This window comes from Ostrinia nubilalis, chromosome Z, assembly GCF_963855985.1.
Source record: "Ostrinia nubilalis chromosome Z, ilOstNubi1.1, whole genome shotgun sequence".
Lineage (NCBI taxonomy): Eukaryota > Metazoa > Arthropoda > Insecta > Lepidoptera > Crambidae > Ostrinia > Ostrinia nubilalis.
Genome location: NC_087119.1, coordinates 11,057,048 through 11,079,833, shown reverse-complemented (window position 1 = coordinate 11,079,833; position 22,786 = coordinate 11,057,048). Strand labels below are relative to the sequence as shown.

The following is a 22,786-nucleotide window of genomic DNA, read 5'->3' as shown; positions in this document are numbered from 1 at the left end:
AGCTGCATGTTTAAATTTATTATATGCCTATTTATTTTAAATTATAAACCTCATTTGAAATTCAGATCAGGTAAAATTCTTCTGATTAAATCACATTTCCATAGGAGCTCACTATTTAATAAAACGTTACGTGTATGTGATAAGACAGGTTGTAGAGTTCAATGATTTAACATTGTTGACTCTACCAAGAATAGTAGGCAGGAATAACAACTACTTATCTACTAGGTACAATCAAAATATCATTGGTAACGAGTCGTTGACATAGGTCAGTTGTTCATATTAGCGGAATTGAACATCTGGTTCGTGTAATAAGAGTTATTTTGGTCATAATAAGGATATCGTGTGTTGCTACGTGTCTACGTGACTTGTAGAGGCATTGTGTGGATGGGAAGTCGCCGCGGTTAAGTGGGTGATAGCGCCGTTATCACCGCTCCGGCGACCCAGTCAGCTGTGCGACCGGCCACAATTGATACGAGCTTCGGTACACATTCATACAATGTCCCTTCGCATAAAAACAAAATAGCATACTCCTTTCGTTTGATAAAGGTCGACGCACACCACCGCATTATCACAATACACCAGTTCAATGACACGGCCCACGACGATACAGCTAGCGCCATCTATTATCTCATACAAGAACTAATAATTGTGTTAGCGACAACTACTCACGTGAAAAGTCCCTGTTGGCTTTACGTGACACGTTTCCCGTCCGTTCGAGTTGCACATGCACGCACAAATAACCACATTTGTTGACAAACAATCTGCGAACATGCAAATCGCGTCAACAACGCGGTTCTTGCAAGGGCCCGGGACGGACTGTCCGGGCGTCGGAGCGGTCCCTTTCGTTCTAGGGCCGCCGCCGCGCCCGCGCGCACATTGGCTGCGGCGCCGGCCAATCGCAGGCCCCGCCGCGCGCCATCGCCACTGGCTGAAAGCGTCACAGCGGAAAAAGCAGTGGGGAAAATACTGACGAATTCGCCCACGCTGCTAACACTTCTCCCGCCATTCGTTTCACACACAAATTGACGTGCGAGGCCACACCGCTCTATGTTAAGACACCAATCGGCTCCAACGATTAGTCAGCAGAAGATGAGATTGCAGACGTAAAACTGATGTGATTAGTCGAACGCACGACAGATACCCTTACAGCGCACGCAGCACTATTGTTGAAACATTTTTAAAAGTTTGTTAAGTCAATTATTCCTTCGGTAGCACTTTAGGAACCCACGACACTTGCGTAAATTAGTGTTTTTAAGCAACGTCTATCTATACCTCACCATAATTATCCACCATATTTCATCACACACCAGCTTATACTGAATAAAGAACCAGAAATATAACAAAACTGTGTATTTCCTCATTTAAAAATAAAAGTTGTACTAATTACTACACCAAAGGCCGCGTTATCATTTCGCTCCGAGTGACCACTGAATTGAAATAAATGTAAAAGGAAAACAGAACTCTATTACAACACAATATTAATTCTATTTTATAAATAAACCGTTCCATTGACGACGTGGAATGAATAATAAACGTGACGAACGCTATCCGATAGTTTTATACTAATTAAAGAGCGATCGCAGTAAAAAACCTTAATGTTTTTACTACGACGATTATTCAACACGTGCAAGATATGCATTAATTTACCTAATGACTCTACATATAAGGCAGAGTGTCGTCGGTGCGTGACGTGCCCTCTTCAGCTGCGCAAACGCATTTCATTTTCTTCCTCTCGGCCTTAGTGGCAGCCTCGCCGGCCGCGTAGTTCATTTCCCACCAGATGGCGCCGCCGAGCACGTTGCGGAAGTATGGGGGTACACTGCCTTCCCGGAGAAGATACCTTTGAGAAAGAGGGAACATCATTGACTGATCTAAAACACTTATAAATCCCTCACTTTAAGGTTTTGACAAGAGACTCTACTATTGTCACTGAGACACTGAAGCTTCATTCTACTTTTACGTCTATGGGTTTCTTTAGAAAAGAGATTAGGGATGTTTTTACAAGAACGCATTATCTCAAAGTATTTCATATTATGCATGTCTTGGTTCGAAACGAAAAGTTGTTGCATTCTCGACATTTGACCATGACTAAGTATTCACAAGTTATCGCGTCTAGCGGAGCTTTATCAATATTGATTTAGTAACACACAAAAAATCTATGAACACTCTATTCTGATACCACTGATAGATACGTCCAGAGTTCGAACTTCGAAGTAGTCCGGTACGTCTACGATTATTTAGATTTAGACTATTCTGCAGTAAGTATCAGTAACATTAAAAAGCCCGATTCGATCAAACTTTTATCCGAGAATAACTCCTGGTATAACTGGCACGTTGACAGTTTTAGTACTACCTTTGGGAAATATGTTAAAACTGACGATTTATTCTGAGATTAATATTTACTCTTGTTTGGTCGTATCCACCCTAAGTCGTCGTGGTAGATATCTTTGTAGTAGGTATGTGATTAGAGGAGGGATGCCGTCATTCGATCCGGAGGTCCTGGATTCGATTCCATATTGGGATTCCGGACGCACATGTTGAAAAATAACTTAGCAAGAAAAGTTAGGTAAGATTGAAAGAATAGTTATGTTCTTCGGAGAGAGGAGATATTTTTTTTACATTTACGATTACGCCTCTATGGCAGTTCATAACATTTTGATACTGAAGAAATCAATGAATGAAATTGAAAAGTGGAAAAACGAACGAATGTCACTATAAACTTATTAAAATATTATGGTCTGAGAATTTACATTATAGTTTACTTAAAGTGTATGACCCCCCTTACTTTAAATCTAATGCGCATGGCGCATGCGTTTAAAGCATGGCGTCCCGGTACATACAGATAGGTACCATGTTGCATCGGTCATTGTCCCCAGCTGCATCGATGTTTCCTATAAATACGTTGAGAGGACCCAGCATAACTACTACATACATAAATGTTTAAGGTATATTACATAGGTAGTAGTTTAAAAGCAGATTGTAGATCAAAGTATCACACCATTATGATGTTAGCCCTGACTCCTGAACTACGTTAGGTTTTCCATCGGATGTCAGATGGGATGTCGACGAAATAGAATTATCTCACACTGTTATCAGGTTTAGCAATTTGCGTCCATGCCAAAGACACATTTTGTAGAGTAACATGGTTTATTGTAACTTTGTTATTCACTATACCGACCACTTGTTGCTGTCACATCTACACGAATAAAAATATTAAAGAAAGTAATGCCCGTTTTCACCATCAATCCCTAATTTTTAAGTGACCCATATGAAAACAAAATTCCTGTTATTATGTGTTACCATAGGAGACACTTAAAAATCAGGAATTAATGGTGAAAACGGGCATAAGTCTCTTAAAAACAGAGTACTTAACTATCAGTTTTTTTAGCAATATTTTCATGTTACCAAAAAAAATGAAAGTGCATGTTGTCGTCGGCAAAGAGTCTTATGTTTGGTAGAGTCATCGAAGAGGACGGAACATCAAGCTAAGAACTGTGTGCGACAATTACTTAAAATACATAAATTGTTAAAGGTGCGAATTTTCAACAATCAAGGCTGAAGCACAGTAATATTGTATGTTATCTGTGCCTGAAGTGCTAGGGTTTACTAGAGAGTAAGTATGATGATCCTTAACTTCGAACTCCGCTTAGGTTCTTCTAATTAATTTCGTTGCGGCTCCAATGACAGTTTAACTTTCCGGGACAAACTTGGCCTTCATTGGTTGGCTTCATTTCTTGGGTCAAGAGCCGTCAAGCTGCAGATCCTGGCTTCACAGGAGTTGCAGCGGTGGGAATAGTCTGGACCACTAGGGTAGTACTCACTTGTAAAATTGTTCCTCCTTGAACTCCTCGGCCCGCCGACGCCAGTACCTCTTCAGGTTGGGGCTCATGTCTTCGGCGGCCTCCACTTCCTTGACCAAGCTCTCGCGTTCCTCTTCAAGAGCTCTTGTCTCGCCAGACGCTTCTAGAACAATTTACGTTATCGTGAAAAATTATCCAGTCAAAACTAAGGCCCGGTTTCCAATAAAGCGTAGCAGAGTGGAGAAGTGACTGGCGTCAAATTTTTCTATAGAATTTGACAGCGGCGGCGGCGCGGGTGCTTAACGGAGTTGTGCGGAGCGGAGAAGAGAAATGAAAATAATGATATTATTCAAAATATATGATTAGTTATTCAAAAACTTCTCCGCTCCCCTCTGCTCCGACTTGGTGGAAACCGGGCCTATGAAACAAACACCAAGCTGCGAAACCATGACAGAAAAAAAGATTATAATACATCTCTGCATTCTCTTCGCTACATCGTGTTATTGCTTAAATTCGGTATATTCAAATTGTGACGTTCTTCGACTTCTAAGCTGCTACATAAATCTTTAAATACTTAATTTTCGTGAAAATCAGTAAAAATTATGACATTGCAAAGTTCAGCCTTAAGTTCCCAAGTAGGTATTGTTCCGGGCAAAATAAATTGATGAAAAAGCAGCTTGTGGATTAAAGATTAAGACTGTATCTACAAAAAAAAAGTCAACAACAGGTAAGTACTTAAGGACAACTTCCGAAGATGCTCGCTCTACCAAATATCGCACATGCACGCACCGTCTTGTGAGTTTGCTAATAAAGTGAACTTCACACATATCAAACAAAACATCAAATTAAAATCATTATGTGATTAGAGAGAAGGGAACTAACTTTTTACTATTTAACTATACTTACGAGCAAAAGTATGGAATCAACCTCTTGTGTTTTGTTCCCAGCGATCTTAAAAACTCGATGATGTTCTATGTATCTATGGTATCAAGTTAAAGTTGATATAACCTTTAACCAGTACCTACCATTTTTATTTTAATCTTCATAGTCATTTAGTTCCAAAGATCACTCGAAACCTCAGATCATGGAATATGATCTGAGCTCGAAACTAATGGGGTGATTCCATACTTTTGCTCGCGAGTGTAGTAGGTATTTTTTTATTACGCTACGAACTTCATTGCATCGACTACGAGGTGCTACGAAGGTCAGGCAGGATGTCATTAAAAGATTAAGAGCCATTTCACAAAAATATTCCGCGCGAATTTAGGTAAAAGCTGTCAACGCAACGTCAAAAGAGTAAAAAGAACGCTGAAATGGACAAAAAAATCTTGAGCCGTGACCGTATTAAGACTTGATTTAAGTTATTAATTTTAAGGTAGAATGAGGTATTCAAACTTGATAAATTAATTTAAATTTTTAATAGAGTTTAATAAGTCTTTTATATTTCGATTCATAATGAAACACGAATAGGTATAATATGTAAAATATATATTAAGTACAAAATAAAGACAGTCACATAGTGAAAAAAAATCTGCCCCTTTACAGCTCCATCATCGGGCCCTGGATACGAAATATTCGTCAAGGCGAATCACACAAGCCCAAACTCCATAGGGTTCTATTGTTTTGTTACGGAGGTGGCCATTGCATCTCCTCCAGATCCATTATCAGACAGAGCTAAGAAATAAATAAATAAATATTATTATAAGTAAACAAATAACTAAAATAATTCATCTTACTATCTTACTTCTTACTAGTCTTACTAATATTATAAATACGAAAGTTTGTGTGGATGTCTGGATGTTTGTTACACTTTCACGCAAAAACTACTGAACAGATTTTGATGAAACTTTACAGTACAGTACAGCAGTACTAGGCAGTCTGTGTTCAACTATCAATCGGGTCGGAAGTTCCTATCGCAAGACCTTTGGTTCACTCAGTTCCGATACGACTCTAGTGCTGTGTGTAATTATTTTCGTGAATACACTGAATTTATTAATTTCTACGAGTGGATTTCATTTTGCCTGAGACCTACGCCATGAACCCTGAACCAGAAGACCCTGTCGCCAGCGACAGCGACGCTCATCCATCCCTGGCGTCGACCAGAATAACAATGTTAAGCTATAATTTATGACGATCTGTGACAAACTAAATTTCAAGCGGGTGAAGCCGCGGGCAATACTACATATTTCATACTAGCTTTTTGCCCGCGACTTCTTCTGCGATGAAGTGGAAAATGGTTCTAATAGATTTAAAATATTCTAAGAAAATTAATTTTGTTAAAATAAATGATTATATTTTTTGATATAAAATCTACAAATTATTATGTTTAAATATTTGAATACTTACAAAATTATGAGATCTTTCTAAAACAAAATTAAAACACTACACCTGCCGCAGATTTCTTTGTAAACAATGTTTTTTTGTTTTTCCTTCAGGTGCTAAAATCACCAGGCTATTGTGTGCGCATACTCTGGAGTATGCCACATACAACTGGTCGTCGGAGAAGCATAGATTTCCATTAAGTCTACTCCCGCTACCATGTGGAACTCCGCTTAAACTCGTGAGGGCGCCAACACTTGCTTTTTATCGAAAATTAGTATGAGCAGCTGCGCACGCGGTTGCCCCTTGCAGGCTCTATGCAACCACACTATTTTAAACCGTGGTCCCTAAGCATGAGATGGGAAACTGCACTCTCTTGAATTCTCTTGAATTTGATGGTGTTAGGGGAATCCTAGGAATGAATACAGACTTTCCAATGGGATCTCCTCATCAATATTGCGAAATTGCGAGTTGCAATGCAATGTTACGTTTTCACTTGTTATTTTATTGTAATCTGACCTTGATTTTTCAAACACGTGTCAAAATAAAAAAAAAAATTTAAATCAAAAGTACTAAGGAATATTTCATTGATATCAACTTAGAAACAAGCACAGATCACAGAAACTAAAGGGAAATGTGACAAGGGACAAATTGGAACATATTGCTTGTGAAAGCAATGATGACAGTAGCGACGTCATTATGTAAACAGTTTATATTGCTTGCATAGTACTAAAGATTATTCGAACGTTGAATACTGATACCGCAATGGATAATGAGCACATAATTTGATTTCTTTGTGTGTGTGAATTTCTAATACGACACTGAGTTTCGAACTCAGCGCATTACTTAGCATCTCTCTATATTTCTATGGAACCAAGTTATCTCCAAAATAACATTCCACACCTTTTTAACCTAATCAGGTAATAATTTTAATAAAATACGAAGCACGTCATCTATCAATAGGATATATGTATAATTGTATATTTTAGAAGTTAATAAATTATGCATAAAATATAAACACTATAGTCTATCCAATATAGCTTGATTAGAATGACGGCTGTCAAACGAATGTGACTAGTGATGGGTATGTTTCGTACGGTTCACATAGATGTATCGATAAGTTTTCGAAAAAATGATATAAAAAAATGCACCCAATTTTTCTTCATATCTTTATTCATAAAAATGACAATTATGATTTAAATTTAAAGACAGTAAAATTTAAAATTCATGTCAAGGGTGTACAACCTAAGTCGTAGTCATTATCATCAGTGTTCTTCAGTGGTTTTTTCCTCTCGCTAGAGGGCGGTGGGCATCTCTTCTAGAGCAACGGTGCTATGAATACCCAAAAAAATTACCGGTGATTGATTTCCGATGTTTGATTATTTAAGAATGAAATGTTTTTTGGTTTTTAATAGTGAACATTTAGAAAAACGTATAACTTGACTTAAATATGTTAAAAAATTAGTTAGAAAAAAAATTTGTTAAATATGTTAAAAAAATAGTTTTAATTTAATATGACATTTGTCGATATGTCCCAACACTAACATTTTTGTAACTCGAGATAACCTTGTAGAGACGTCGTTAATACTCTAGCTTGATTTTTATAACTTCGAATTACTACTTATTGGTGTAATTTAACGCTGCATTTACACGAAATTATCATTTTTATTGGAAGCACTGTCGTCGAAAATATTGTTTGTAGGTCAGACGTGAATTATTTCTTGTCCGCCAATATTTAGCTCTCATTGATCGCTACTACAAAGTTATGTCGTTACTTTTGATGGCAGCTGTCATTCTAATCAAGCTATATTGGATAGACTATAGAAGTTTAGTTAAATCGTAGAATTTCTGAAAAACAAGTACTAAAATCGTACTGAAAAAAAGTATTAATATGTTATCTAATTTATTTATTAAACGTCGAATTTTATCAAAGATTTTGTACCATAATATCGCACGTTCATAATCAAACCGTCACTATACAAAAAAGTCGATTTTTCAGGAAAAGCATTTGAAATACTCAAATTTTAAAACCTTTGCAAAGTGTGCAAAATGTTCTTAAATGTTTTGTTTTTTGTTGAATACCAGTAGTGGCTTGTTTGGCTTTTACGGGAATATAATTATCTTTCAAATTATCATAATGGTTTATTTAATATTTAATTTTTTCCCTAAAAATAGTGTCACTTTTCTACTAAAATTGAGACAGTGACAGTTTTCAATTAAAAACATGTTAATGTTGTATTATTAATTCCGGTAGAAATGTCACTATTTTCATATAAATTTGACGATGAAAGATTAAAAAATGATTATTATTAAATAAAACTAAGATAGAAAAATCAGTAATTTTAATGAACTTAAAACTTTATAATTTGGATTAAGTGGTACCTATGGTAACAGTAATAAATGTAAATTCTCGATCAGAAATAAATACGTTACACACATGAAATTACTATAAAATTACATAACATAAATCAACTTCTTAGAAAATAAGGTACTCTTTTGTTCAGGCAGCCTTTAAACAACAAGAACTTGATGACCTCGATGAACTTGACGAACTAGATAGTGATTTTTCATGGGAAAAGGGCTCAGAGAAGTAGGTTTAAATTCTGGATCATTATCCAGCGGCCATAACCTCTGCGAGCTATGTGCCCCGCCCACTGCCACTTGATTTTAGCGATTCTGCGGGCTATGTCGGTCACTTTGGTTCTCCTGTGGATCTCCTCATTTCTGATTCAATCACGTAGGGAAACTAACTGAGCATCGCACGCTCCATCACCTTTTGGGTGACCTCTCAGATCCATAAAATATCACTGGCAACACACACTGAGCCCCAATTACGGTAACTTTTAACGTCTACAATCCAGACGCGTTTCTGATTCTGCGATACGATTGGTCAAAACAGCTGACGTACGCTGTTGAACGACCAATCGTATCGCAGAATCGAGAAGCGTGTCTGGATTGTTGACGTTAAAAATTACCGTAATCGGGGCTCTGATCAAAGACTTTTGTCTTGAGGCACTACGATATTTCGGACGTAAGAATATCACTAAGCTTCCCGAACGCTGCCCAGCCGAGTTGGATTGACGATTGACCTTTTTCTCGAAGTTGGACCTACGTAACTGGACTGTTTGTCCCAGGTATACATAAATTGTCAACAAACTTTCGAATGTAGAGTCTCCAGATGAGTGGATACTACATGGACATTTGACATGTTTTTTGTCTTGTCCATATTCATTTTCAGGCCCACTTGTTAAAGAGGCTCTACTTAGGCCATCGAGCATTATGCCTAGATCTTACACAGTCTCAGCCATGATTACGACATCGTCAGCAAATCGAAGGTGGATGATGTACTCGTTGATATTTATGCTGAATCCACTCCAGTCCAGAAGCTTGAAAACATCTTCCAGTGCGGTGTTGAACAGTATCGGAGATATTATGACGTCTTCCTGTCTCACCCCTTGCTGCAACTGGATGAGTTTCGAGTCCTGATCCTGGAGACGAACCGACATTGTGGCGTTTTCGTACAAGCCTTTCAACACTTCGATGTATCTATAGTCAATTTGGCACCGTTGGAGAGACTGTAGCACTGCTCAGATCTCGATCGAATCCAAGGCATTTTCATTCCTTTATAGTTACTTTTGTGAAGCCTCAATGTAACCTTGTTGGTGATCGAATAAATAAATAAATAATCCACAAACGCTAGATAAAGTTGTAATTGATAATTTATTTGATTTTACTAGTGTTTGGATTGACTGGTGGCATTTTTGTTAGCTGTTAAAAAAATTATAACTACCTACTTAATCATTTAAAAATCTTTCTTGTTGTTTTACTATTACACAATTTGGATAAACACAATATTGTACGAAGTGATGGAACAATCTTCTTAAAAATGTAAGAGAAATATTGTCACTTTTTGTTTTAAGGCGTTTTTCGTATTACTTTATTGTGACTTATCTTAATGATTTGGAGTAAAAGCGTCTTTATGCTAAAATGACGTTTTTCAACACAGAGTCCACATAACTATCACGGCGTACCCGTCCAGTTCCCGTCACTACTAAAAACGTGTCACTGTTACTCACAACATATGCCGGTTTCCCCATTAAACTCCATAACGACACTAGTCATATCTGCCGAACTATTTGAGTTTTAAGCGTGGGATTTTTACAGCATGCACTTTTCGCGGAGCTCTGATAGATGGCGTTGTTAACTCAATTTCTCCCAATTTCGTATAGTGACGGTTTGATTATGAACGTGCGATATAGTTTTTGAAAATATTTTATAGCCTACATAGAAAAAAAATTAGGATTCTAAATCGTGAAAGAATTTTTTTTCGGAGCTATTGCCTCCAAACAAACAAACAAACAATCAAATCTTTCCTCTTTTATTACTATAGATTTAACAACAAAGCTTCCCTCTCGAAACAAAACGCTTCTTTTTTTCTTCATGAAACAAAACTCAAAGCGGATAAATAAATAAACAAATCTTTGAACAATTTCACAGCGCCATCTAGTCCAAAAGTAGGCAACCAATATGCTTGTGTTAAGGGTGCTAGCATAATGGATATACTTTTTTATAATTTATTTATTAAATTAAATACATGGTACCTACATATTATACATAGTTACACCCAGATCCGTCAAAGAAATTAAAATTCATCATTTCAATTTCTGCTCGGCCGGCCGACTCGAAACAGCCTCTCGGCATAGTATCAAATGTATTTGGTCGCCGTACAAATCACCGCTTTACGACACGAACGCACGTAAACGTCACGGCGGGAAAAATGACACAGGTCCTGCCTTGACGGGCGCTCGCGCCATACTAATCGATGTCGGCTTGCGCATTGTAATTTATACTGATATTCACATCAATATTTTGACAAAGTGGTTACTAATATTTAAACAATAACTGTAGAAATCAATTCTACAATGAATATTCTTTATTTTGGGATACTTTTATTGCAGTTATTGCTGTGTTTTTAAACCAAAAACCACGATCAAAATGTGACGTTAATCTTCAAATTTGCCAAATTATTTTTAGATTTTACTCAATAATGGTAATGAAATTTAAGAATCTATTTCATTAATGGACTACAAGAATATATGTCCGATGATTACTATATATTTTTAAGCTTATTATATGAGCATAAATAATAGATACAGGACTTTGAAAATGAGTCTGCGGCAATTTTTCCGTAAAATGGTTGTGGGAGATGGGGCACTGTGAATTAAGCAAAAGAATTTTAGTAAATCCGTTTCATTAATGGTCAACACCAAGGATTGACCTATCTTTCGCAGTTATTAAATAATCTCTGGGTGTTGCTTAAGATAGTAATTCATGCTTCCAAAATCTTAGAATTTCGCACGAAAATGTAAAATGGCTCTTAAAGCTATTTTAAACTCCAGCAAAAATACATTATTCTGTTTCCATTACGAACTTGGACTAGACTGACAAATCGAATCAGTCTCAAAATTGAATTCGCGGATTCACGTTAATAAATAATAGGACTCAGTATACGTGAGGTTAAACGTGACAGACGTGTGGATAAGCTGGTTAAAAGCTTTTTCATTCGTTTTTATATTAATCAAGTCAGATTCAGAGCAAAATAACAGAATAAGCATACCTATTATAATAATTGTTTTCTTTTTTTTAACGCACACGAAACAAGTAATAACGTTATGTAACTAGCCTATGTTTGCGCTTTAGAATAGAGCTCTCTTTTTGCTTTACCAATCTTATCCTTGACTATAACCGTGGCCTGATAATGTGATTCTCTTACTTGAAAACAGCATAAAGGCACTTGCCTGCTCGGCGACCGGACTTTAGTTATGGTTGTAGAGTTTAAAACACTTTTCTTTCAAATATTAACTAAATAATTTATTATGGTTTACGCAAAATACTTATTTTTCAAACTCTGTATTGATTTATTTTTGTTTTGTTGCAGTAGATTTCGTCTTATTTAATTTTCTCCTTCATTACAAACATATTATTATCGTTCAAAATCTCCTGGACCATATTAGGTATAGGTATTTTTCTGTACACTAGCAGTAGCATATAGGACAGTGTCGTGTTACTTACACTCATACATCATCATTTGTGCCACATGGCGTCCACTGCTGAACATACCTCCCCCAATGATTTCCATATCTCCCGGTTGGTAGCGGCCTGCATCCATCATTAATACCTACTCATTAACGGAGGGAATATCAAATCAAACCAAATAGTTTATTCAGTACATAGGCCCTTTCCAGGGCACATAGTAGATAACACACACAAATATAGCTTGCCCTACCACCACTTCGGGACAACATAAGTGGCGGTCACCTCAGTCACCAGTCACCTTTGTCAGCCTCTTTTTCGATCAAATACAGCAGTTCATAACTTACCTACATGAGAAAGTGGAGCGAGGCAGGTAGAGTCCACGCACTTTTGTCATTTAAAATCGTTTACTTTATTCGTATCTTTTTCATAAGGATTTTCTTAACCTGTCTGTAGTTTGAATGTTACCTTCTTCCAATTCGCCTTCCACCGACATCTCTGTAGAGACGGGCGAGGGCTTGGTGGTGATGTTGGCTTTGGCCCGACTCTGCACATCTTCGGCCAAACGCATTTTCAAATCTTCGTAGATCCTGTACCAATAAAGTTGCAGATTTGTTGAAGGTTTTCTTTTCAGAGGTTTTACGAAGAAACGCAAAGTTTATTAAACAACGCCATTCTCGTTAAGAGCGTTGTCACATTTTTCATGCAGAAATCGAGAATTTGGCAGATTTCGAAATGATTTTAGTCATATAATTTATTGTTATAGCTTCTTTTGGTTTATATCATCGTAATTATCATACGTTTTTACGGAATGTCTATTGACAAAATCTCGTTCAAATTGGATTTTTGCCTACGAAAACAGCGAATTTCGAAAGCCCGATTTCCAGGTAACTCGCGAAGGCACAACTTTGAACTAATATTACAACAAATTTATTTCTAAGTAAGAAGATAGAATGCATTCATTAGAATAAGCATACCCTGAAGAAGAAAGTGTATTGAGAAAATTTTGATGTTTAATTCATTAAAATGCATTTTTATCATGTCTAAGATAGTCAAAATTCGAGAAAATTACAGCAAGAAAACAGGTCACTTCTCATAATCTAAAAGTCATTTGGCAACATAAACTACTTTAAACTTAAGAAGAAACATAGTACTATTATTGTGTGAAAAAGAAAAAATATCTATCTTCAATCTTCAAATGAAAAATTAATTTGAAAATACTATAAAATAGGGTGCATCAAATGGCATAAATCAGTCGTGCTTTGGCACTCGTAGACGCCGGGTCTATGCCAGTTGACTGCCCACTGACGTATATGCGTCACGCGTGATTTTTTCGTAAATTGTAGTATGATTGAGTACTTTTGATCCGCAAGTATTTTTAATTTATTTGTTTAGGTAAATCGGACTTGTAATTTCTTTCTTTTCAAACTTTTTATTATTTTACTTACAGAATATGGGTAGAATAGACAAAAGATATTATTATGGTATCTGTTTGGTCAGGAAAAAATAAATGACTAATAAAAATTTTAACAGGGTGTCAAAACATTAGTCTATGCTATTGTGTTTCTACCAACATAAAATATACTCTTCCTTATTATTAAAGGTTGAATAGCGTCTGTATGGTCACACAATGCTTCGTCATGTTTTTCCGAAAGTTCAATTACTGACGACTGAATGAAAGAAATTGGTGCGTAACTATAATCATCTGATATTAAATATTTAGTAATAAAGGGGTAGGTCAGGTAAATGGCAAATCCACCAGCGGTCGCTCGATGACACTTAGACAAATAGTTTTATAAAACGTCAACTAAGTTGGTTAGGTATTTGTATTGTAGATACTTATACAAATGAACGTATAAAATGAGTTTATTTATAAAAGTATAGGTACAGGGTGGAAATGATAAGTGATTTCACTTGATTTTTAATTATACAAGATATCGAGAAACTGTTTACTGTTCCTGTAAGTGCTTCATGAGCTCTTTAAAACAATAACAATAAATAGGTCAAAGAATAAACTGGATCTATGCGAAAATTCAATGTTTCCGAATTTCATACTAAATGTATGCCGCCAGCCATACCTACCATAATTAGAAGTGTTAATTTTTTAAATTTAAATTTTTAATTGAGTAATATATAATAATCAAACAACAAACTCGTAAATTGCATTCTTATCTAAATTATTTACGGTAAACATGATTTTAGGTTTAACTTGCTACAATATCATCAAGAGATACTAATTAATAAATACCAAATAAACAGATAAAGGGGACGGCATTAAGGCACTCAGAATTCTCAGAAACCATTGATTTCGTGTTTGTTTGTAACTGTATTAAATGTATGAAAGCTGGAAATATAGGTTTTTTGAATAGATTCAGTTCGTTCTTAAACATAAGCCGTTTGCTAGGTCTCATGAAGCACTTTTTCAATAAGTAACCATTTGTTCGACATCTTGTATACCTATACCTACTATAAGAAATATTCGAGTGGGATCACTTATCGATTATTTTCGTCATCCTTATTTGTATTAAATTTAATTAAAATACACTAAGGCTGAGATGCACCACCTAACTTTGACCCTAACTGACAATAACCGGTGTTTTATGTTAGACAGATTTTTGACATTCAAAATTTTGATGTCAATGTTAAAGTAAGACGGTGCAACACGGCCTAACAAATGTATCGTAGACAGTACTTTTTATTTTCTTTATAAATCTTTCTTTTCTTTGTAAAGCTATCTACAAGCTTTTATTTTCTTTGACATCTAGAGTTGTAAAATCTTGCAACTTAAAATTTACTTACTTCCCGTTTTCCCATTGAGCTGAAATTTTGCATGCAAAATTTCGTTTCATTTCGCACTAAATAATTTAATTTACATGTGTTTTCATGCGATGGCCAAGTCAATATATTTATGTAAAACGTTAATGATTTCCTGGACTGGACTTGGTATTACATGGATCTCACAACTTTTTACCGTAGAACAACTGAGTAGTGAGACTTGGTTTTTTGACAAGTATTGTTTTTGATGGGTTTGTATTACAGAACGCATGTGTATCTAATGGGATAACTGTTTAAAAACACGATTAGATAAATTTTGCTCTATAGATAAAAATCTTAAAGTTACCTCTGATTTTTTAGCATTATACGACCGTGGTTTATAATAATAAATTCTATAAAATCACAATGATATCAGTATTTACCTCTTTGATTTCCTGACGGTTTACGGTTTAAGAACTTTATTTCTCAATAAGAATTAACAATAATTCACTTCCTGAGAAACATTTCAATTTAAATTATTTAAACATAATGAGTGTTTAAACTTGTTCCTGACTTGTTTAGATTTACAAAAACTAAATATTTATTATTAACTTTTAGATAATAATGTGAATGGCGCTTACGATGTTTAGTTACGAGCTCTTTGATTGACACAGATATTATAGATAACGTTTAAAAAATGGCACGCTCGTTTTCATACATTTCATTCTATTTATTTAATCTATCCATATTTATGTGCGGAAACGTCACAAAATTAGAATAAATTTTAATTTTTCCATCCCGCATCATAAAAACTAAAAAGTCAAAAGTAAAATTTAAATAGTAAATATTTTTTATAAACAAGCTTTTGATGCTGTAAAAAGAATAAAATAAAACATAAATTCTTTCTAACCCATCAACTTATTACTTTACTCAATTTAAAGATTAAAAACTTGTCGCGGGATTTACTAGTGTAAAAAATACATTAATTACGTAACTTGATTTTGCTAAAAGTCTGATCTGAGAAAAAATCAAATAGGTAAATTATACATTATTTCTTTATTATTATGTATGATACAACTACGGATTAAGATCGTTTAGTCGACGCAGCGTTGAAATTGTACAGATAAATGCAGTTTGCGCACTCACTACGCGACGTCAAGCAATAAAAACCTAAAAGTCGAACGCCAACTTTTTGCTACAACGCTCTTAATAAGTACCTACTATTAGTATTTAGAAGTTTTAAATTATAGTTTTAGTCTCTTTTTAGCTGTCTTCACTTGAGTGATTGAAAGTATTTATGTACCTAATTAAATACCTCGTATTACCATGTATTACTTCAGATTAAGTTCTTTATGACAAAGGCAATAATTGGCCAATGAAAATATTTATTCGAACGTAATTAACGAGGGGATGTCGAGCTGTTATTAGTGAGGGCGTTGCTATAGTACCACCCTTGAATTGGCCCGTAAGTCCGCACCAATAGGCTTTAACAATTTGTAAAAAAAGGCCTACATGTTTAAAATCCTAGTGGGAATAGGCAATTATTAACTTAATAACGCCAATCAGTCAATTAGCACTTATAAATGTACCTTTACCAATTTGGGAACACCTGTTGAAACCTGCAAGGCCTAAATGCTGTAGCTGTTGTGTAGGTACAGTCAGCGTCAAATAGTTCGTGATACCCAGTGGCCAAAAAGTTGACAACACAAAAGACGTGTTGGCTACTTTCGTTCGGTGTCAAGAACTATTTGATACTGACTGTATGCAGAATAGCAGGCTGTATTTTTTACTATGGAAAATCTCAACCTTATTAACTTTGAGCAAAAACCATCACCTGTGTCCTAAAGCTTGAATGATGTCGTCTGTGCACCTCTCCTCGTCCGATCTCGTATCCCTGATAGGCACGTGCAGTATTGTCTCGCTGTCGGACTCCATGACCCGGCGGTACCGCAATATGGCCGACAGCAGCTCTTTCGCGCCCTTCAACTTGGCCCTTTCACTTTCCTTCCACTGCTGCTCTAAAGTTCTGCTCGCGTAAATAAAGAAAATAAACATCTACCAGCAGGTGTCTCACATTGAGTACTTAGATAAGGTTTTGTTTAGCAATTCAAAATTGAATAAGTTATTAAAATTTAAATGGGTAAGACAACACGCAGTTAAAATTTTACTTTACCGTCAGATAATATGCAATAATTAAACTTTAGATTGAAAACAAAGTTCTAAAGCGTAATATTTTTCGATTAAGGGGGACATCAGGGTTTTCATTAACTTCTACTCTAAGCTTCTACTAATTTCTTAGCTAAGATGTGATTAATTAGCGAAGATTTGATACAAGACCTTAATAAAAACGCCTTTGGTAATCTAGGAGGCAAAACATTGCTCGGTTTCATTGGTTTCGGCTGAAACCTCTCATAGGGCCTCATCCAATGGTAGAAGCCTTTACCAGAGTCTTTCTTCAGGTCCTTGTAGGTGAGATACTTCGGTTTATCTGCCAGCTTCGAATCCATCAGCCATTTCTAGTCAGCGATAGAAGTGTGTTTTTAAATTAACGGTTTAATTAGTTTTTATACATTTTTTGAACCTATCTGCATAACCTCACTAGTGCAAAAATCACTACTTATGATTATAATAGTGGAAGAATGCAACCATCAGGCTGAGCTACATCAAATATCTACATAACATGCAATAACCTGCATCTACAAATACAATAGTAAATTATATCAACCTCAATCTCCGTCAGGTGGATAGGAGTAAGAATGGACAAAAGGTTGCGATGATCCCCAAATGTGTCGTACTGATTGATAGAGCACCAGGGCTGCCAGCGACAAGCTTTCTTGTGCTGCTCAAGTAACGCTCGATGTACGAGCTCTGAACATGATAACTCACTGAAACAACATCTTAGCGTAAGCCTAAATACTAAACTGCATCTTAAAAAATTTACTCTCTGTAGGCATACGTACCGTCGAAGAACAAAAAATCTAATTGTCTTTGCCAAGTACATCTCTCTACATTTACCATGGGCGACAAAAGAATTATCTGACTTGGCATCTAATGGCTTCTGCTCACTATCGTGACATTCTTCTGTATTTGTAACTTCTTCGCTGGTGTACACTTCAGTAGAACACGGTTCATCCATGATGGAAATGTGGCCCTCTTCATTTACAATAACTTTTTTACAAAACGAATCTTTCATTCTCAACCAATGCTGGTGCATTTTTGTTACACTGCTCATATCATCAGTTTTTACTTTAATGGTAGATGTGGTATTAGACCGGCATTCCGAACAAGCTTCGAAATTAACATGTAATGACTGGCCATCGAACTTAGCTGATGTTGCACTGTCAAGGTATATATCATAGTGATTTTCACTATCCATTACTACTTTACTTTTGTTTGGAGAATCTACAGATATTTTGTTATCCGCTTTATTTAATGTAATTGTAGTAAAATTGGCATGTTCTATAGTTAAAATTATTTGTACAGAGACGTAACCGTCAGTTCTTTCTTTTTCTTTGGTTTCTTCCTCTTCTTCTCCAATTTTTTTGGAAGCTGAACTAGCTACGCTGCTGTATGTGTAAGTTCCAATGTAACTTTTTTGAGACATTGACGCTTTAGATTTAAGAGTATCCGTCTCTACTGTATCAGAATCGAACAAATCAAAATATTCTTTTTCTTCGTCTGTCCATTCAGGGAAAACTTCCTCTTCTTCAATAAAATAGGTAGTAATAATTCTAGTATTGTTTGGAAAAGTCACTACATGAACACCATCTTTATTAAGCAAAGAATTTGTACCATCCATTCGTCTAGAAAAAACTTCTCCTAAACAATAGTCCGTGGCTGTTCTTATCAATAGCTTCTCAATTGGTGTTGGGATTTCATCTACCCATTTTTGCCTCAATCCATTTGTTTCAATAGTTTCAAATTCTTCTATGACTAATTCATATTCAGGCGGTTTTATTTCCGAACCGTCGTCGGCGATAGCATTTTTTGATGATTTAGAAGAAGCTTTGCTGGGCTTTTCCTTTTTATCTTTTTCTTTACCTTTTCCTTTTTTGCTTTTGTCAGAACTGGTTTCACTGTGCATATCTTCAGGTGGCTCTGTTTGGACAATCCTTTTTTCGCATTTGGTTATTTTAATAAAAGATCCATCTGGACGCAACACTTCTATAATACCAGATGGCCGAAACACTATTACCTCACCATTTAAACTTATACAACGCATTTCTTCGTCAAGGTGTGGCATTGGATCTATAAAATACTGTTTGATGTGTGATATATCGGGTGAATTGTCCAGATGAACACTTTCAGTTATTAATCCATTAGGCCAAGTAATGAAAAGAGAATGAAAATATTTTGACTCAAATATTTGAGGAATTCCATCACCATATCTTTCAGTAGATGGCTTATACATGCTTTCTTTTGGTTTTGAGTCTATGAAAGACATTGACATCATAGGTATTGGTACTTGGTATGTCTGCTTTTTAACATTAATCATAACTTGATCTTTGCTAGTTATTCTGAATGATTCGCAGATATCTAATATTTCGGGAGTAACATATTCACCCAAAGCTCTATGCAACCAAAACTCATTTATACCATTTCCAGGGACAACATTCAAAATGATGTATTCCAAATTCATTGGTATCGTTAACGAATATTTACTTATCACTTGTGTTCCATCTTTGGAGAAGAACGTCGAGTTTTGTCCAAAAACTTCAACTCTTCTATCGCCCAAATCATACCCAGAAAAAGGTTTAGCAGGTATTTCAATTGAAGCATTTGAATCAGTTCCCATTGCCATAAATGATTGCCTCAAATTCTTTGGTGTGGATGCCGCAGAGGATTTTGGTTTTCTACTGCTCTTAGAATCTACTTCGGTTGAGCTCGGTGACATTGTAGTTTTTTTAGAAGTAATTTTGGTTTCCGACGCTTCAACACTAGCTTCTTCCATAACTGCAAGTTCTTGAAATTTTAGAGAACCTTCCATCAGAAGTTCTAATTCCACTTCTGTATTTTCTACACACGATTTAATTGCAAAAGGATCAATAATTTCTTTGCATTCAGATTGTGATTTCAAGACAACATTTTCGTCATAAATTTTTTCTTCATTTTGAATCCAGTCATAATGCTCTTCAAGGACAAAGTCGAAAAAATCTTGCAAACACAATGGAGTAGGAATATGACACCTCCACTCTTCTCGGGCAATGCCGTCTTTGTCGTGACTATTAAAAAACATTAATATGAAACTGTCAGTAACTTCACAGTACTTGTAATCAACACAATTAAAGCTGTTAAATGCATCTCGCATAATTTGAAAGGCACTAACTCCAGAGAAATCTTCAAAATGTTCAAAATCATCAATCATGTGATTGATTGGCTGCTCATTTGAGATTTCGGCGGCAGATACCAGTTCGCTTATGTCAGGACAGTCAAAAAGAAATCTTATTCGACAAACTTCGGGGTCATCGCTGTAGGAAGCGCCTGATACATTTTCACTTTTTGTCATTGAGGGAAATGAAGGAGATGTTGAACTAGAACTCTTCATAAATGAGGGACATTTAGGTAGTGGTTCAGCTAAAACACTGCGTTTTAAATATACTTTTTTAAATTCTGATATTGTTGAAGATGGCAAGTGCTTTTTTTTAAGAGAACTTCTATTATTGTATAATTTTCGACAGGCTAATATGTGGATTAGTCTATTTAGCTCCGCTGTTTCCACGTCTTCTCGATCAAAACATGTAAGAAGTACATTAATGTGAAAATTTATTTTGGCCTCTATCTCGCCTTGGGGTCTGTTTTGATTCTGCCACAATTGGTTGATAGGCATTCCAAATAATGTTGTCCAAACTATATTATCTAAATTGATATTTCCCAGGTGAAAGGTGTTATACTTCGCTATATCTCCGTAATGTATTATTATAGGATCTTTATGATTTTCATATTCATCGCCATATGTGAGACGGTAAGCTTTTTTCTGAGATTCAGTTTTACATAATGTACTGAAAACATCTCTAACAAGGGTTTCCGCCTTTGCTATTTTACCATCCTCGTCACCACTTTTTCGAGGTTGGTTTATAGTCAAAGCAGTGGACAGTGACGTCCTGCTACTTTTTTCATCAATTTCATGACTTTTTTCAACGGTGTGAAGTACACTATCCAAAAGCGAATATATGGTAACGCATTCCAGAGGCAGATCTTGTATTTGTTGATAATAATACTTGATATATCGCTCGTCATTAAAGTCCATGGGGATATTGATAATTTCCATGTTTTCTAAATAATGCGTATGTTGTCGCGTTAAATCTTGAATATCGTACATTAGGTAACACAATTCGTCATAAATTTTATCCGGACTGCCAGATAAGCTCTCGGAATCCCAGTACGGTGGCGCGAAAACAACAAAAGCAGTGTTCTTAAAATCATCAGCTGAATCTCTGTGAATTCTCAGCTGCTGTAAATCATCCCAAAACTTTAAAGATTTCTCAGTTAAAATTTCTGTTTGGCTTTGTCCTCTTTTGCTGGGTCTCAGTAAGCTTGAAGGCACTCGAGTTGTAGATGAATCGATCCGTATTTGAACCACTGCCGTGAGCGGAATTCCAATTTTGACAAGTGCTCCAGGTAAGTAAGGTTCCACAAAGCCAGTTATAGCAACATAAAGATTAGGACCATCTGTAGGGAAATCATCAACGTAAACTTTGTCTCTCCATTCTTCTCCTCTAACGCGTAACTGCGTATTATATTTCTTTCCCTCGGATGGCTCTGGAGTTTGAGGTAATGGCTCTGGTTCGCCCTTTTTACCCTTAGCTTTTGGGGGCGGTTCGGGTTCTGGTGGATCTGGAGGCTTGACGCTGACAGTTCCTCTAACTTCTGCTCTATTAACCATGGTTGTAGATTCTCTTCGCATTCCTTCCTTAACTTCCAATCTTTGGCGTTTTATAAAAAGATATTCATCTTTCATTTTTAAAATGAGATGTTTAATTATCAGTGCTAGTATATCCGGGGGTATATCCTTTTTGTCTTTAAGAAATGCCTGGCCTTCTTCGAAGACGCGAAGATTGTCATCTTTTACTTTCTTCTCTCCACCCAACTGGTTAATCATGAAGGTCGTTTCAGTCTTGCAGATATTTTTTATTACAAATCTCTTCTCTTCAGCGGCAAAAGTTTCAAACTTGTTCAAATAAATGCGATCTTGGTCACTTCCAGCTGCTTCTATAAGAACCACCTTGACTTTCCAAGTCTCTTCATCTAGTGGAGCTTCTTCTATACAGGTACGCCAATAGTTTTCATCTACGACATCTTTACCCTTCTTGGGACCCATTTCCTTATTTTTAATAACTTTCTACAGTAAATTATTAATTCACTGTCACACACAATAAAAAAACAATGACGTGAATGTAAATGTGACAATCGTTTCGTTCACGACATTTGCAGTGTCATGAAATATAAAAAAAAAAAACATTTAAAGAGGTGAGAATCTACTGTTGTTTCCATTGTGTATCCAGAGCAAGAGCCTCAGCTAAGGCCCGGTTTCTACCACGGCGGAGCGGAGAAGTGTTTTAAATAACCAATCAGATTTTATTATTCAGGACACCAGGAAATATGATTGATTATTCAACACTACTCCGCTGCTCTCCGCCTTGGTGGAAACAGGGCCAAAAACTCACGAGGGCGCGCGACCGCACGCAGTTCTTTCGGGCACCCGCCCGAGTTTAGGTGGAGGCCCTCAAGTAATATTTCCTCATTTAAGAGGCATTATGATATTTAACAATATCACATATTTTCAAGCCAGTACTAGTCCAGTCAATGAATGCCTTAACGACGGTGTAGAGAGAAATCGGTGGAACACAATTTCTGACCTCGGGACTTTATTTAGCCTAGTT

The 22,786-nt window shown here is 36.1% G+C and overlaps 1 protein-coding gene across 1 annotated transcript; it reads right to left on the bottom strand.

The window, feature by feature from the left end:
- Positions 1–1,357: 1,357 nt before the first annotated feature.
- On the bottom strand, positions 1,358–22,261 carry LOC135087226 (uncharacterized). Its single transcript, XM_063982064.1, has 7 exons — positions 17,867–22,261; positions 17,632–17,791; positions 17,244–17,422; positions 16,741–16,932; positions 12,621–12,742; positions 3,822–3,963; positions 1,358–1,840 (listed from the first exon to the last, which is right to left on the bottom strand). Exons 1-7 carry the CDS (start codon positions 22,222–22,224, stop codon positions 1,657–1,659), a joined length of 5,337 nt encoding a protein of 1,778 aa, XP_063838134.1. The 5' UTR covers positions 22,225–22,261; the 3' UTR covers positions 1,358–1,656.
- Between the last annotated feature and the right edge of the window lie 525 nt (positions 22,262–22,786).

Coding starts and splice junctions, on each gene's coding strand:
- LOC135087226 (XM_063982064.1), bottom strand. CDS start 22,224: ATGGGTCCCAAGAAGGGTAAAGATGTCGTAGATGAAAACTATTGGCGT. Junction 17,792..17,866: donor AGATTTTTTGTTCTTCGACG/GTACGTATGCCT, acceptor ATGTTGTTTCAG/TGAGTTATCATGTTCAGAGC. Junction 16,933..17,243: donor CCAAAGGCGTTTTTATTAAG/GTCTTGTATCAA, acceptor TTACGCGAGCAG/AACTTTAGAGCAGCAGTGGA.